Raw genomic sequence first — 12,998 nt, 5'->3', positions numbered from 1 at the left:
TCAGCGTTTATGGTAACTGGGCACTGGGAAAGAGGCGTGATCCAGGAATACACTGGCTCTTTATGTACTTGATTGCAGGCCCCGATGGTTAGCAGCGCTGCCACCAGAACCAAATCCGTGCATGTCATGTGCCCCATGATTCTGCTGCGTTTTTTCCTCCAGATTTGTGGGCTCACAGCACGGCATATCCTTCGCAGCCGCCTGCAGGTGGCAACAGAGCACCCCAGGAGGAGAAGATGGATGGTGTGCCCTCATCCCCACCTTCCCCGCTCGCCGACCCAATGGACCTGGACTCACCACCACCATCACCGTCATCATCACAGGACGTGCACTCAGGCAGCAGTTTTCCAGAGGATGTTTCTGTTGCCTCACAAGCCAGATGGTGGGATACAGTTGGGAGTACACTGTCCTCCAAAGTCACAGCTCCTGGTTCACCTCTACATCCAGCATCCGGTCTCCCCTCCATTGTCGTTCGCATCCTCCCTACACAACAATGGTGCAGAATTTTGGGGGGAGGAATGTGCTGGCCCAGGCTACGGCAGTACATAGCGACCCGGTGACTATAGCAAGAGGACTATTACTGATGAGCTTGTACCACAACACATGGACTCTATTCAAGTTAAATATCCTGTTCATGTAAATATAGAGCAGTATTAATCCACGTGTACATTTGTATTGTAGAAAGAGGATATCAGCCACCCATAACAACATCCTCCCCTTTACTTCCTTGCAGTACTAAACTGAATTTTTCACGTGACAAAAATCTGATGTATGTGGCTGATTCACAAAAACATTATTATATGCCGATGGTCCACGCTATTTTACATGGAATAAATTAGGGAAAATATGGGAGCCATGTAAACAAGGAAAACCGCATGCATCAATCTCAGGCATATTTAAAGCCCAGACATTGGGACGACTTTACACAGTACATCCAAAACAATGTGAATGCCATTTTTTCTCTTTTTTTGTGAATATTCCTGTACCAACATCTTTCAAATTTTTGCGAACAGTTAATGGTCGAGTGTTCAATACATATCAAGATGCATGTCACGAGTCACAATTACTGGAAGAAGACAATGATTGGGACTCGACACTTGCTGATGCAGCACTGACATCCACACAGAATAGTATTTGTCATCTGTTTGCAATTATTTTGACGACATGTTATCCAGCACAATCATAGACTTTGTGGGAAAAATATAAAAACTATATGATTAAATACATATGGCATCGAGTTAAACAAAAACACCAATGTCCAAATCTAGATTTCGCACCAGAAATGTATAATGAAACATTAGAGTGGATCAAAGATTATGTATTTTAATTTCAAATTTGCCACTTAGTCATTACAGAATGCCATCACCTGATCGCCCAACCACCGATTTAGATTTAGTTAACAGTGATTTGCAATGATAAAAACAGTATACTGGCGTTGACTTAACTACAATTATTGTTGCAGTGTTGCAAAAGAGTTCAATTATAATTTGGTATAAGTGTACTATGAATCATAAACATCAACTCGAAGCATTTCATAAAGGCAACAATAAATTTTTAAGTAGTACTGTCTTACTACTGTCTGGTGACTTCTGGCACACATTACCAGTCATTCCTCGCTCTACTGTTGCCAATGAAATTACCGCATGTTTAAAACAATTGTTTTTATGGCGAAGTGTCGAGACATTTCAACTAACCATGAACATGTGAGTACAATTGCAAAATGATCCGTCGGCACAAGTATTTCCTAACCAATTGCTGGATATTGGAAACAGTGAAAGTGAAATGCAGCAAAATACGAAATACACAAGAGTGCAAGACAATTTCTGTACTGTTGTTGAGACAAAAAGTGAACTAATTGAGTTTGTCTTCCCAGGTATATTGAATAATTACTTAGATCATAACTGGCTCAGTAATCATGTTATTTTGGCACCAAGAAATGTTGATGTTGACGAAATTAATTTCCAGATACAACAGTTGTTGCCCAGTGATTTGATGTCTTTTAAATCAATCAACACAATAGTTGATGAAAATGAAGCCATAAATTATCCAACTGAATTTTTAAATTCTCTGGATATACCAGGAATGCCACCACACAATCTTCAGTTGAAGACTGGTTCACCAATTATTGTTCTCCGCAATTTAAACCCACCTAGATTATGCAACGGTACACATTTGGTCATTAAAAGGATTACCAGAAATGTTCTCGAAGCAACCATTTTGACGGGAAAGTTTAAAGGAGAAATCGTCCTGTTGACCGTATTCCAATAATACTGTCAGAATCTTCAATAACATCTAGAAGGCTTCAATTTCTGTTCGCAGTGACCAATAATAAGTCTCAAGGCCAAACTACGTTTACTTGTGGTTTAGACTTGGAAAGTATGTTTACCTCCACGGGCAACTTTGTCACCAGCTCACATGTGTTAGCGAAAGAAAGGTTAACCAAAGATATTGTGCACCAATTAGTACTTAAATAATTGAAAATTTTAAATTGTGATAATTTAAAATAATGGAAATAATAGTTAAAATCAATGTTATTTACCTCATTTATAAAATACAATTTTTATATGTTATTACTTTATTAAGTATTTTGTAAATACATCATTGATTACAAACTGTGGTTGAATATGAGATGAATAAAATGTAAAATTAAAAACTGTATGTTGGTTTGTGGTTAATTTCAACATTCCAATACTTTACTAATCACTTTTAGATTTTGGCATACCATTTCATTCTAAATCCCCTACATTTTAAAATCAGCTAAACTATTTTCAGTTTTATTAATGAATATTAGTTTTATTGTATTATAAAGATGAGTAGAAAATTAATTCGACCTATTATAACTACTGAGCCACAGCAACACATGGCCAGGTCAGCTAATGTGTGTGTGATATGTCTCCCCCCTTCTTTTCTGCTTTCCTCTTAGTTCTTCATTGCACTTATCATCCTCTCAACCTGTCTTTAGTTATCGCTCTGTCCTCCAATTATCTCTGGAAAGCACCTGGCATGGTGCTTAATAAAATATGTCCTTTGATCTCCTCTCTCATTCTTCTTGGCCACACACCAGAAGGGGCCTCTCATCCTGCAGTCTGGAGTGTCCTACTTCCCTTCCGGAAGCTATGAATACACATGCACATAGTGAGTGAGTGAGTAAGTGAGCAAGTAAGTAAGTAAGAGAGAGAGAGAGAGAGAGAGAGAGAGAGAGAGAGAGAGAGAGAGAGAGGGGGGGGGGTTCTGTCAGAAGTATAGAAGTAGGGATGGGGTGGGGGAGTTTCTGTCAGAAGGATTCGATGTAGTGTCTGCAAACAACATTTTTTTAATGCACATTTGTGCTTCAGAGTGATTAGAAGGATAAATATGTTTTGTTTATTTCTATATTTTAAAGTCATTTTAATAGAACCTCCAAATGCATAATACTGAAATTTACAAAATACATTATGTAAGATGCTGACACGACCACAAATGTGTGGTAATGTTTACTGTCCAATTACAAATGAAATACTAATATCAGATAAAGTACTTGTGCAAGAAAAATTTACAAATTGCTGTATACATCAACATACCTGCTCTTCTGCATGAGACAAAGTATACCTGCACAATATCAGCCATAAAATGACCACCTCATTCATTTACTATTTGTCTTTTATAGCAACACTGTAAATAAACTGACTCAGGAATTCCAATTTGTTACCTGCATTTGCTGATGAGCTATCTCCAATGAAATGACAGCCTCCTCCAGCGCTAATCAGCTTTGATTGGCACTTCCTACAATAACATTGGGTAGATCTGGAGGGAATGCATTAGTCAGAAACTATGATTTATTCAACATTTAACCAGCTTTGTCGATCAAACATAATTACAGTTGAATGCTAGGTCTCTTTCTAACTCAGTATTATAGAATAAGTAAGCAACTCCTTTTTTATTATTTTTATTATAAAATGAAAACAATACTTTTCCAATACAAAAGTTTGGAATGTCAACACCAAAATTACTATGGTACTAAAGTTTGTCCTTTATTTAATAAATATTCATTCACCCATGCTAAAAAATACTCAACTTTCTTTTTTAAAAGAAAGAGTTGTTCCTTTGTTATGTCATGGCCATCATACAGAGATTCCTTAAAGCATTTGCTAAATTCACCAGTTTTTCTCTTTGAACCTGAAATCAAATAAAAATAGTAAAGCATGTACAACAATTAGCTAAAATGGAATTACAAGAATGACCATACCAACCAGATTTTTTTATTTTATAGGCAAGAGTAAACAGTTGATGGATATCACTCAAGCCAGCCTGTACATAGAAATAAGGTCTGCTTTCCTCAGGTCCACGAAGCACTTTCATTACGTCATCATAAATAGTTTCTTCAGTATGTCCAAAGCACTGTAATGCACACATGAAATAATACAGTAACAGCATAATCCACTGTAGACAATATGAATTAATGAGAACTATTAAGGTTCTCCTTGAGGATCCTGTAACATCAATGACATCAGAGATAGAGTGCTGGCTAATTTGAACATGCTTGTGGAAAGAAATCAGCTGTGACCATGCTGAATGATCTGTCATGCAAACTGAAGCCCATTCATCACAAATACAAGGCCTATGTCTTAAATTGTTGCACTGCATCACCAGGAGGATACCATACACTTGTCAGTTCTGTTGCCCCTGTACTATGATACACAAGGTTTTTCACTCAGCGGCCCTTGAGTGATACAGCTAACTCCAAACAACTGAAACTTACCTGATGAACTCAAATTCTGCAGCTTCCAATACGTCTAAATTTTTAAGGTGAGATGTCTGCTTGTGTCTGTATATGTGTGGATGGATATGTGTGTGTGAGCGCGAGTGTATACCCGTCCTTTTTTCCCCCTAAGGTAAGTCTTTCCGCTCCCGGGATTGGAATGACTCCTTACCCTCTCCCTTAAAACCCACATCCTTTCGTCTTTCCCTCTCCTTCCCTCTTTCCTGATGAGGCAACAGTTTGTTGCGAAAGCTTGAATTTTGTGTGTGTGTTTGTGTTTGTTTGTGTGTCTATCGACCTGCCAGCGCTTTCGTTCGGTAAGTCACATCATCTTTGTTTTTAGATATATTTTTCCCACGTGGAATGTTTCCCTCTATTATATTAAATTTTTAAGAATATATAGTTCAAAATGTAAGCCACACAAGGCACAGGCAAGATATGGTCAAAGAACAGAAGTGGAAGTTATGAAAGTGGCATGTGGAGCACAGCAAGGTAGGAGGGCAGATTAGAGGGAGAGCACTGGGAAAATAATGTGAGGAGGTAAGCCATCCCTGACTGAAACTGAGGTCCATGAAGGATAGGGAGATGAGGAGGAAAAGGAGGGGAGGGGGTTGGGAGAAGAGTCTGCAATTGCTACACTGCTTATTATATACAAATTTTTAAGAGCTTTTTGAATATGTACATAATTTCAAGTGAAAATACTATAAAACAAAGAAACAGAACTGCGATGTAGTAGTCAGTTTCATAATTAACCATGGCAGTGGTTGTGCTTGGTATGCTAGACATGGCAACAGCAAGAGTGATAGTACTTTTTTTAATTATAATAAAAAAGATGTTATCTTTTACTTAGCTGAAATGTGACACACAAAAGGGAACACAGCAATAATAAAAAATAGTCTGCTTTGAAACCATGATAAGAATCCTTCAGAATTGTAAATAAACTAAGAAACATCTACTGCTTTTTTATGTCATCCACTGTGCCTTCTTTGGATTCAGCACATCATGATCTGAAACAGATCAATTTGTCTTTTGACTGGTATCATAAAAGCTTTACTCCATAAATGAGTTACTTTCCGCAATATTTTAAAATTCAAAAGCAAACTACCCGTAACTCAAACCTAACTTTTACATTCAGTACAACATTCATCGACTTTTATGCACTTTGATACTCTCACTTGACACAGAGTTTTCAATGATTCCTTTCTCTTTCCACAGTTTTTCCCTCTTTTTGTTTAGCTCTTCACCATCTGCCTAACTCTCCACAGTTTCTCTCTCCTTCTGTTTAACTCTTCACCAGTTTTTCTTATCTTTCATTTGTAATACATAACTTTTCTCCTTCTTTCTGACTGTACCTTCTTTGAACATCACAAATAGACTAAGCACACAGAGGTCACCCACACCACTATTCCTTCTTTATCTGCATTGACTTAAAAACTAATTTCACATTTTGTCTTATGTTGTTTACAGGAATCTGATTATTTTTAAATTGTCAGTACAGACCCTCTTCCGTAATACCATAACTGAACAGTAAAAAAGAAACCAGCAGACAAAATACAAACAAATCTCAATTAAATGTAACATAAGACTGAAGAGTGTGTTCAGGAATGAATATGTTAACAAAGAACAGTACCATATAACACTATGTGGTACAAACAACTGGAAGCCTGTCCACTATACAATTGAAGGCACACGGACTGGCACTTATTTACATATCCATACATCTTTAAAGGCCACAGCACTTATATGGATCTCTTTACTTACAGAAAGAATATCCTGAACTACAGCGTCAACTGCTATTTCTGTCGACTTGTAACTAAAGTTTGCACGTAGAACACCAGAGAGCCGTTCCAGTAGACAAGCAGCTTGGAGAGGTTGTTCTTTATGGTCTCCATTGAAATACCTTGCTACATAACAATATGCTGCCAGAACGTTTATTATGTTCCATTTCACATCAGGAGCTGGAGGATGTTTCTGGTAAAAAAATAATGTAAATATAAAACACCTGGAGCTATAGGCAAATCGAAGAGTTTTTATCTATTAGAGTTATAAAATAAAACAAACTTATGAAACAATAACTTAAGTCCTACAATTAGCTTGCTGCCAATGTGAGGCTCAGTGTTTAATAGCCAGAGAGGATGACTATCAAATAACCATCAGTGTGAGGTCGTAGTCTTGCAGTTTTGATAGTCATACTTCTGAACAGAGTTGCTGGAAAATTTGACCATCCGCTGCTGACAGAGAGGTTTGTAGCTACAATGTATAAGCAAAGATGCACTCATTGCAGTGTCTAGGAAATGAGTCTGATACTCAAAGTAAGCTTGCACATATCAATCCAACACAAGGCGCTGATGATTGTATTATCCATTAGAAAGATGATGTACATAACAAGTTCCAAGATTGTTCCCTGTAGCCATGCAGTAAACAATAGACTGTATCTAAGCTTTTAATATGTTAGCATAGGAAGATTGCTGAACTGTAAGAAGTCTAATTTGGGGATGTCACAGAATGAAGACGCATTGACTCTTGGATCACTTACTTACCTGGAAAACATCACACAAATGTTGTACCCCACCAACACTAATGTCACAACATAAAATTGTTCTTATTCTTGATATTTAAAAGTAAACTGAAAGAATATCATTTTCAAAGCATTGATGAGACTCAAAAAATTGCACGTGATAATTTAATGCCTTTAATGGAATGCATTTCAGTATGCATCCTCTGAAAGAAAACATCTTTCAGACCAATTTGTCAAAATAGTAAAGGACTACATTGAAGGGCACAGTACTAAAATACAGTACAATAAACAATAAAAGGAAAATTAGGGTCTAATGTCCCACTGGTGAAAACATCTTTTGTAATGGAGGAAAGGCTCAAATTGGGAAAGTATGGCAAAGGAAATAGGCTGTGTCCATTTAAAAGTAACTTTGCCATCATTTGCCCTAAGTGGTTTTGGAAAACTATAGAAAATATAAAATTGGGGGGCCAGATGGGGATTCAAAGTGCCGTCTTCCTGAAATGAGTCCAGTGTTCAGACAATAAAATGTTTATGGCATAATTTCAGTCCTTTTAAAAATCCCTTTATCTAAAACTTATTGGCAGATTAAAACTAAATGCCAGACCAGGATCTGAACCCAGAACAACAACAAGGCTCTGGCTAAGGTGTTTCTCTGTAGTATTCTTTCTTCCCTGACTAAGGTATGAAGGAGTACTTTTGTACAGTTTGGAGAGCAGGAGAGAGATTTCCTGCAAAAGGCAAGGTTCTGTACTCAAGTTCCTGACCAAAATACACTTTTACATGGCAGGAAGTTTCAAAAACAGCACACAATCCTCTGCAGAGTAAAAGGTTCATTGCGGGTTCCTTCTATTTATCTGTTCATAAATACGTTTCTTTATATATTTATTTTCCAAGGTAGGAGATGATGTACTGGCAGAATTAAAGCTGTGAGAACGGGGTGTGAGTCGTGCTTGGGTAGCTCTGTTGGTAGAGCACTTGCCTGCGAAAGGCAAAGGTCCCGAGTTCGAGTCTCAGTCCGGCACACAGTTTTAATCTGCCAGGAAGTTTCATATCAGTGCACACTCCGCTGTAGAGTGAAAATTTCATTCTATTTCATTTTTATTCTGTCAAAGAAAGAAAGGAAAGACATATAATGTATTCTATACATTCTGCAAGAGAAGAGACACAATCACTATATATTGTTGATCACCAAAAGTAAATGAGGTACTACCTAAACTTTCAACAGGTGTGGCAGCATATTATTCCCATCAACTAAAGCTGAGGCATTTCACAACTGTTACAGGCAGTAGAAAGAGTACTAGGTCCAGGTGCAAAGTATAAGTGCATATCTAATCAGAGAAGCAATGACTAAAAATAAAATGAAATGATATCTGCTACGTATTATGACCCAGTAACACTAAGTCTACATGGGTAAATTTAATAAAAATCTTTCTTAATTAATACTCTGGCCAATATAAAAATTTTGCTCTGCAGACAAAATGACTTTGTAGTGCTCCTTCTCACAAATATGAAGTTTTGCTGTCCTGTGACTTGCCACTCATTTGGCACACTGACAAAAGTTTTTATGACCAGAAGGAGTTGAAAAGAATGGATACTGCTCTTCAACTGGCTGACATTTACAGTGTGTTCTCCAGTTGTGGAAATGTGAAGAACTGGATCACACATAATAGTAAAGCAGAAAGGAACAGTGGGCCTATTCTGAAACCAACATATTCACATCTCTTTTGGATTTGAAATTGTAAAAGGCTGCTCTTTAGTAAGATAAGCAAATACAATATTTTCGTTAGGAGAGAACTATTCCACAGTAACGATGTAGGAATACAGAACACAACTGTGAAGAAAGCAAAGAAATATTTTGTGTAAGCAATCGCTGACTGGTGTAAGGTAGTCTAAGAATTTCATTACATGTATAACAGCTGCACTTGCTCCCTCCACACCCCCCCCCCCCCCTCCCCCCCAACCACCACCCGCAACACACTGTTGAATGGCATTTTCAAGTGTATAATTCAGTACAAAGCTATCATTGGCATATAGGCATTTTGGCTTCACTACTGTGTTGCAGTGCTTTATTTTAAGATTTTTAGATAAGCACTCTTTGTTGTAGGTATTCTTAGATATAATGTAAGCTTTGTCCACCTACTGTGCCCTTTCTTCCATAAACAATATTTCTAAACCATTTTCCTGGACTGTTTCCACGAAATATTGGAACTTTTTCACATGTTTTATCGGATGAACATCAGTTCTAAAAAACTTTGGAAGTTAGATAAAGGCTAGTGGAAGTTAGGGAAGTTAGCTAATAGTGGTAGAAAGCAAAACACAATTTGTGGCCAGGTAAGTGCAGAAATATCAATATAAATTAAATAGGGTAATGTAGGAGTATGATTAATAATGAACTAAACAATGTTATGGCAGATGAACTACAATGAATAGCACAGTAAATAAAATATCATAGCCGAGATAGAGACAAAGCAACAACTGACTATGGTAGTAAAAGTATATGCCCACTAGCTGTGTAATGACAAAGAGAGTAAAAGAATGTATAATGAGATAAAATGAATTATTCAGTACATTAAGGGAGAGAGAAGAGAAGAGAAGAGAAGAGAAGAGAAGAGAAGAGAAGAGAAGAGAAGAGAAGAGAAGAGAAGAGAAGCGAAGAGAAGAGAAGAGAAGAGAAGAGACTGAATTTTGATCGTGAGAAAAAAAAAAGAGAAGAAGAAAAGTAGTAAGCAAATGTGAACTAGGTGAAAAGAAATGTAATAATAATGAAAAAAGTTTGTATTTTGGAAAAGACATGGGGGAAGCAGAAGATTTCAAATGGGTTATATATTGGTACGACAGATTTAGAAAGAAGGTTTTAAACTGCAAAACATTTCCATGAGCAGATGTGGACCATAATTTACTGGTTATGAGGTGCAGACTAATGATGAAGAAATTGCATAAAGGTAAGAAATTAAGGAGAGGGCACCTGGGCATGTTGAGACAACCAGAAATTGCTGAGAGTTTCAAAGAGAGCATAAGGCAACTACTAGGCAATAACTAACTGAAAGGGTGGAGAGGAATTAAATAGGTAGCTTCAAGAGATGAAGTGGTGAAGCCAGCAGAGGGAAAAAATTTTATTGATATTAACAGAAAGTATAAAAACGCAGCAGATGAAAGAGGCAAAAGAGACAGCTAATAAAGAAGCTAACAGGAAGTGCAAATCGGCAAAGTAAGAATGGCTAGTGGATAAATGCAAAGCTGTAGATGCATGCATGATTATAGCAAAAGCAAATGTCACTTATTTTTTTTAAAAGAAAAAAACCCTTTTGGAAAAAGAAAACCAGCTTTGTAAACATAAGGAGCCTATACTTAGCAAAAGAGAAATGACTGAAAGGTAGATGAAATACATAAAGAGATAGAAAAAGCTTGATAAAACATTATGGAAAGAGAAGAGGAAATGTATAAAGATAGTAGAGTGATGCAACACTGAATTTGATGAAACACTTAGAGACTTCAGAGAAACATGGCCCTTGAAATAGACACAATTTCCTCAGTATTATTAAGATCCTTTGGAGAAACGACACAACAAAACAATTCCACCTGGTAATGTGAGACAGTTGAAATACCTTCAGGTTTCAAGAAAAATGTAATAATCCCAGTACCAAAGAGGTCGGGTGCTGACATGTGCGAGTATTTCTGAACTATCAGTTTAATTAGTCACACTCATAAAAACCCTTAATAATAATTATCTATAAAAGGATGAAATGACTGACAGAATACAACCTGGGGGAAAGAGCTTTATGGCAGAACTTGACTAAGACTGTCAGTTGATAGAACATCCCGAGGCATCAAGGGATAGTTCATTTGAAAATAGAGAGAAGTGTGGAGGTTAAAACTGTTGAGAGATATCAAGATTTGAATAATGTGAACAGGTTCAAAAGGACATAGGATGCAATAGTTACATGGAATAAAAAAAGTTACGCAGTGTAGACTAGCACACACAGCAATATCAAATTGTTTTTGGACTGACGACTGAGAAAATAATTAGTGTTCACACTTTTATTTTATAAATTATTCTTGCTGCTCATGTAACTAACTTATTGTGTAACTTAGCTATCATTTGAGTAACATAGTAATTAATGGATTCAGCCTTTGTATTACGCAAATGTGCAATTCAGTACCTGCAGCACCAGAACTGATTTATAATGGGCCAAAGAGATTGTGTTTGCAAAATATATTGTTGCAATAAAATCATGGTGTAACGTTATTCAACACCTTTGTTACAAATTGAAGTTATAAAGAAATTACCAGTAAAAAGTATAAACTGAATTACCACACAATATTCAGAAAGAGAAGTATCTATAATTCACCGATAAATGTGAAAAATGAGGGATGCCAGTCTTTAGCGGGGGACAAGTTTTTATGTATGGCTCCTCTTCAGTACAGCATGCTTCATCTAGTTCCTGCACTAGAGCTTTCTCTTTTCTGTAACAAACAAACAGGTTACCTGGAGTTTCCATTGTTTGATTTTGACAGACAAATAGATTAGGTATATAAAAATGTATACCATATTTGAAAAAAAAAAAAAAATCAGGAAACATTCGAAGGTTAAAAAAGGTAATGTTAGAGTCATCAGAAGTTTTGTAAAAATATGAAGAGTAAACAGAATTACAATCATTTACATTTTAATTATGTTTATCATGATACATGACACACATATTTGAAGTAGCAACTGAGGAAAAATGGCTACTAAAGTTAACAATGGACATATTTCATTTAAAAAGAACATGACAGGGAGGAAATTCAGATGTAGGCTTTATTGTTAACAAGAAAATTAAAAACAAAATTACAGTGCAGAATATAGGACTCGTTTGAGAAAAAAAAATCATTCAAACCTACTCACCAATGTGATCACATTCTGATATGGATGCGGAAACCCCTACAGAGACTTAAAGAAACTGATAAATGACAAAGAAACTCACTTCAAGATGAAAACAGAATATTTTAATTCAAAAGTTCAGTAAAAACAAGAATGATTCTTCAGAGGGAAACTTGGCAAGACAACACAGAATCTAACAATTATGTAAGCATTATAGGAACAAATTCAATGCTTAGTGTAGTTAAAGAAAGCAATCATATACACACTGTTAATCATGAAAATAAAATTCCGAAAGTGTACATTCCTAGTAGAGTTGCCCAAGAGTCCGTCCTCCTACATATAGCTCACAAAAAAGGCCATGAAAGTAAAATTAGAGAGATTTACCCCCATAAAGACGCTTACAAACAATTGTGCTTCCTGGGGATGATTCGTGACCGGAAAAGGAAAATGGGAGGGGTGGATGGGGGAGGGTGACAATGGTACACAAAGTTACTCTCTGCCATGCACCATAAGGCGACTTGGGCATCACAGATGTAGATGTAGCTGTAGAAATTAAATTCCAGAAGTAGTGCCACATGAAATGTTTACAGCCATTCAAGGTTTGAGCAACAGAAAGGCACCAGGAAGTCACAGTGTTTCAACAGAAAAGGTTAATGATAGATACAAAGCAATACAAAAGTAACTGACAAAACTAACTTACAGAACTTCTGTAGAGGAAGAGAACCATATGCAAAACATTTGTTTTTAATCAATGAAAGGAACAAGCTGGTTTTGAAAGCTTTTGAATCAATTTCGATAATAACTGAAGTAAAAGCCCTTCAAAAACTATGCATTCACTCAACCTATATTATTATTGAATGTTGAAACATGTTTTGATCACAAAA

At 36.5% G+C, this 12,998-nt stretch overlaps 1 protein-coding gene across 1 annotated transcript in view; it reads right to left on the bottom strand.

Moving 5' to 3' along the window:
* Positions 1 to 3,944: 3,944 nt before the first annotated feature.
* LOC126260038 (zinc finger HIT domain-containing protein 2) overlaps positions 3,945 to 12,998 on the bottom strand; it is a 49,532-nt gene continuing 40,478 nt past the window's right edge. Inside the window, exons 4-7 of the mRNA XM_049957212.1 lie at positions 11,606 to 11,720; positions 6,500 to 6,709; positions 4,230 to 4,377; positions 3,945 to 4,155 (exon numbers count right to left, since the gene is read on the bottom strand). Coding sequence (XP_049813169.1) covers positions 3,989 to 4,155; positions 4,230 to 4,377; positions 6,500 to 6,709; positions 11,606 to 11,720 — 640 coding nt within the window. The 3' untranslated portion in view covers positions 3,945 to 3,988. The remainder of the gene's footprint in view (positions 4,156 to 4,229; positions 4,378 to 6,499; positions 6,710 to 11,605; positions 11,721 to 12,998) is intronic.

Source organism: Schistocerca nitens, chromosome 5 (genome assembly GCF_023898315.1).
Source record: "Schistocerca nitens isolate TAMUIC-IGC-003100 chromosome 5, iqSchNite1.1, whole genome shotgun sequence".
Lineage (NCBI taxonomy): Eukaryota > Metazoa > Arthropoda > Insecta > Orthoptera > Acrididae > Schistocerca > Schistocerca nitens.
Note: the sequence above shows the minus strand (reverse complement) of the source record. Positions and strands in the feature narration are given on the sequence as shown.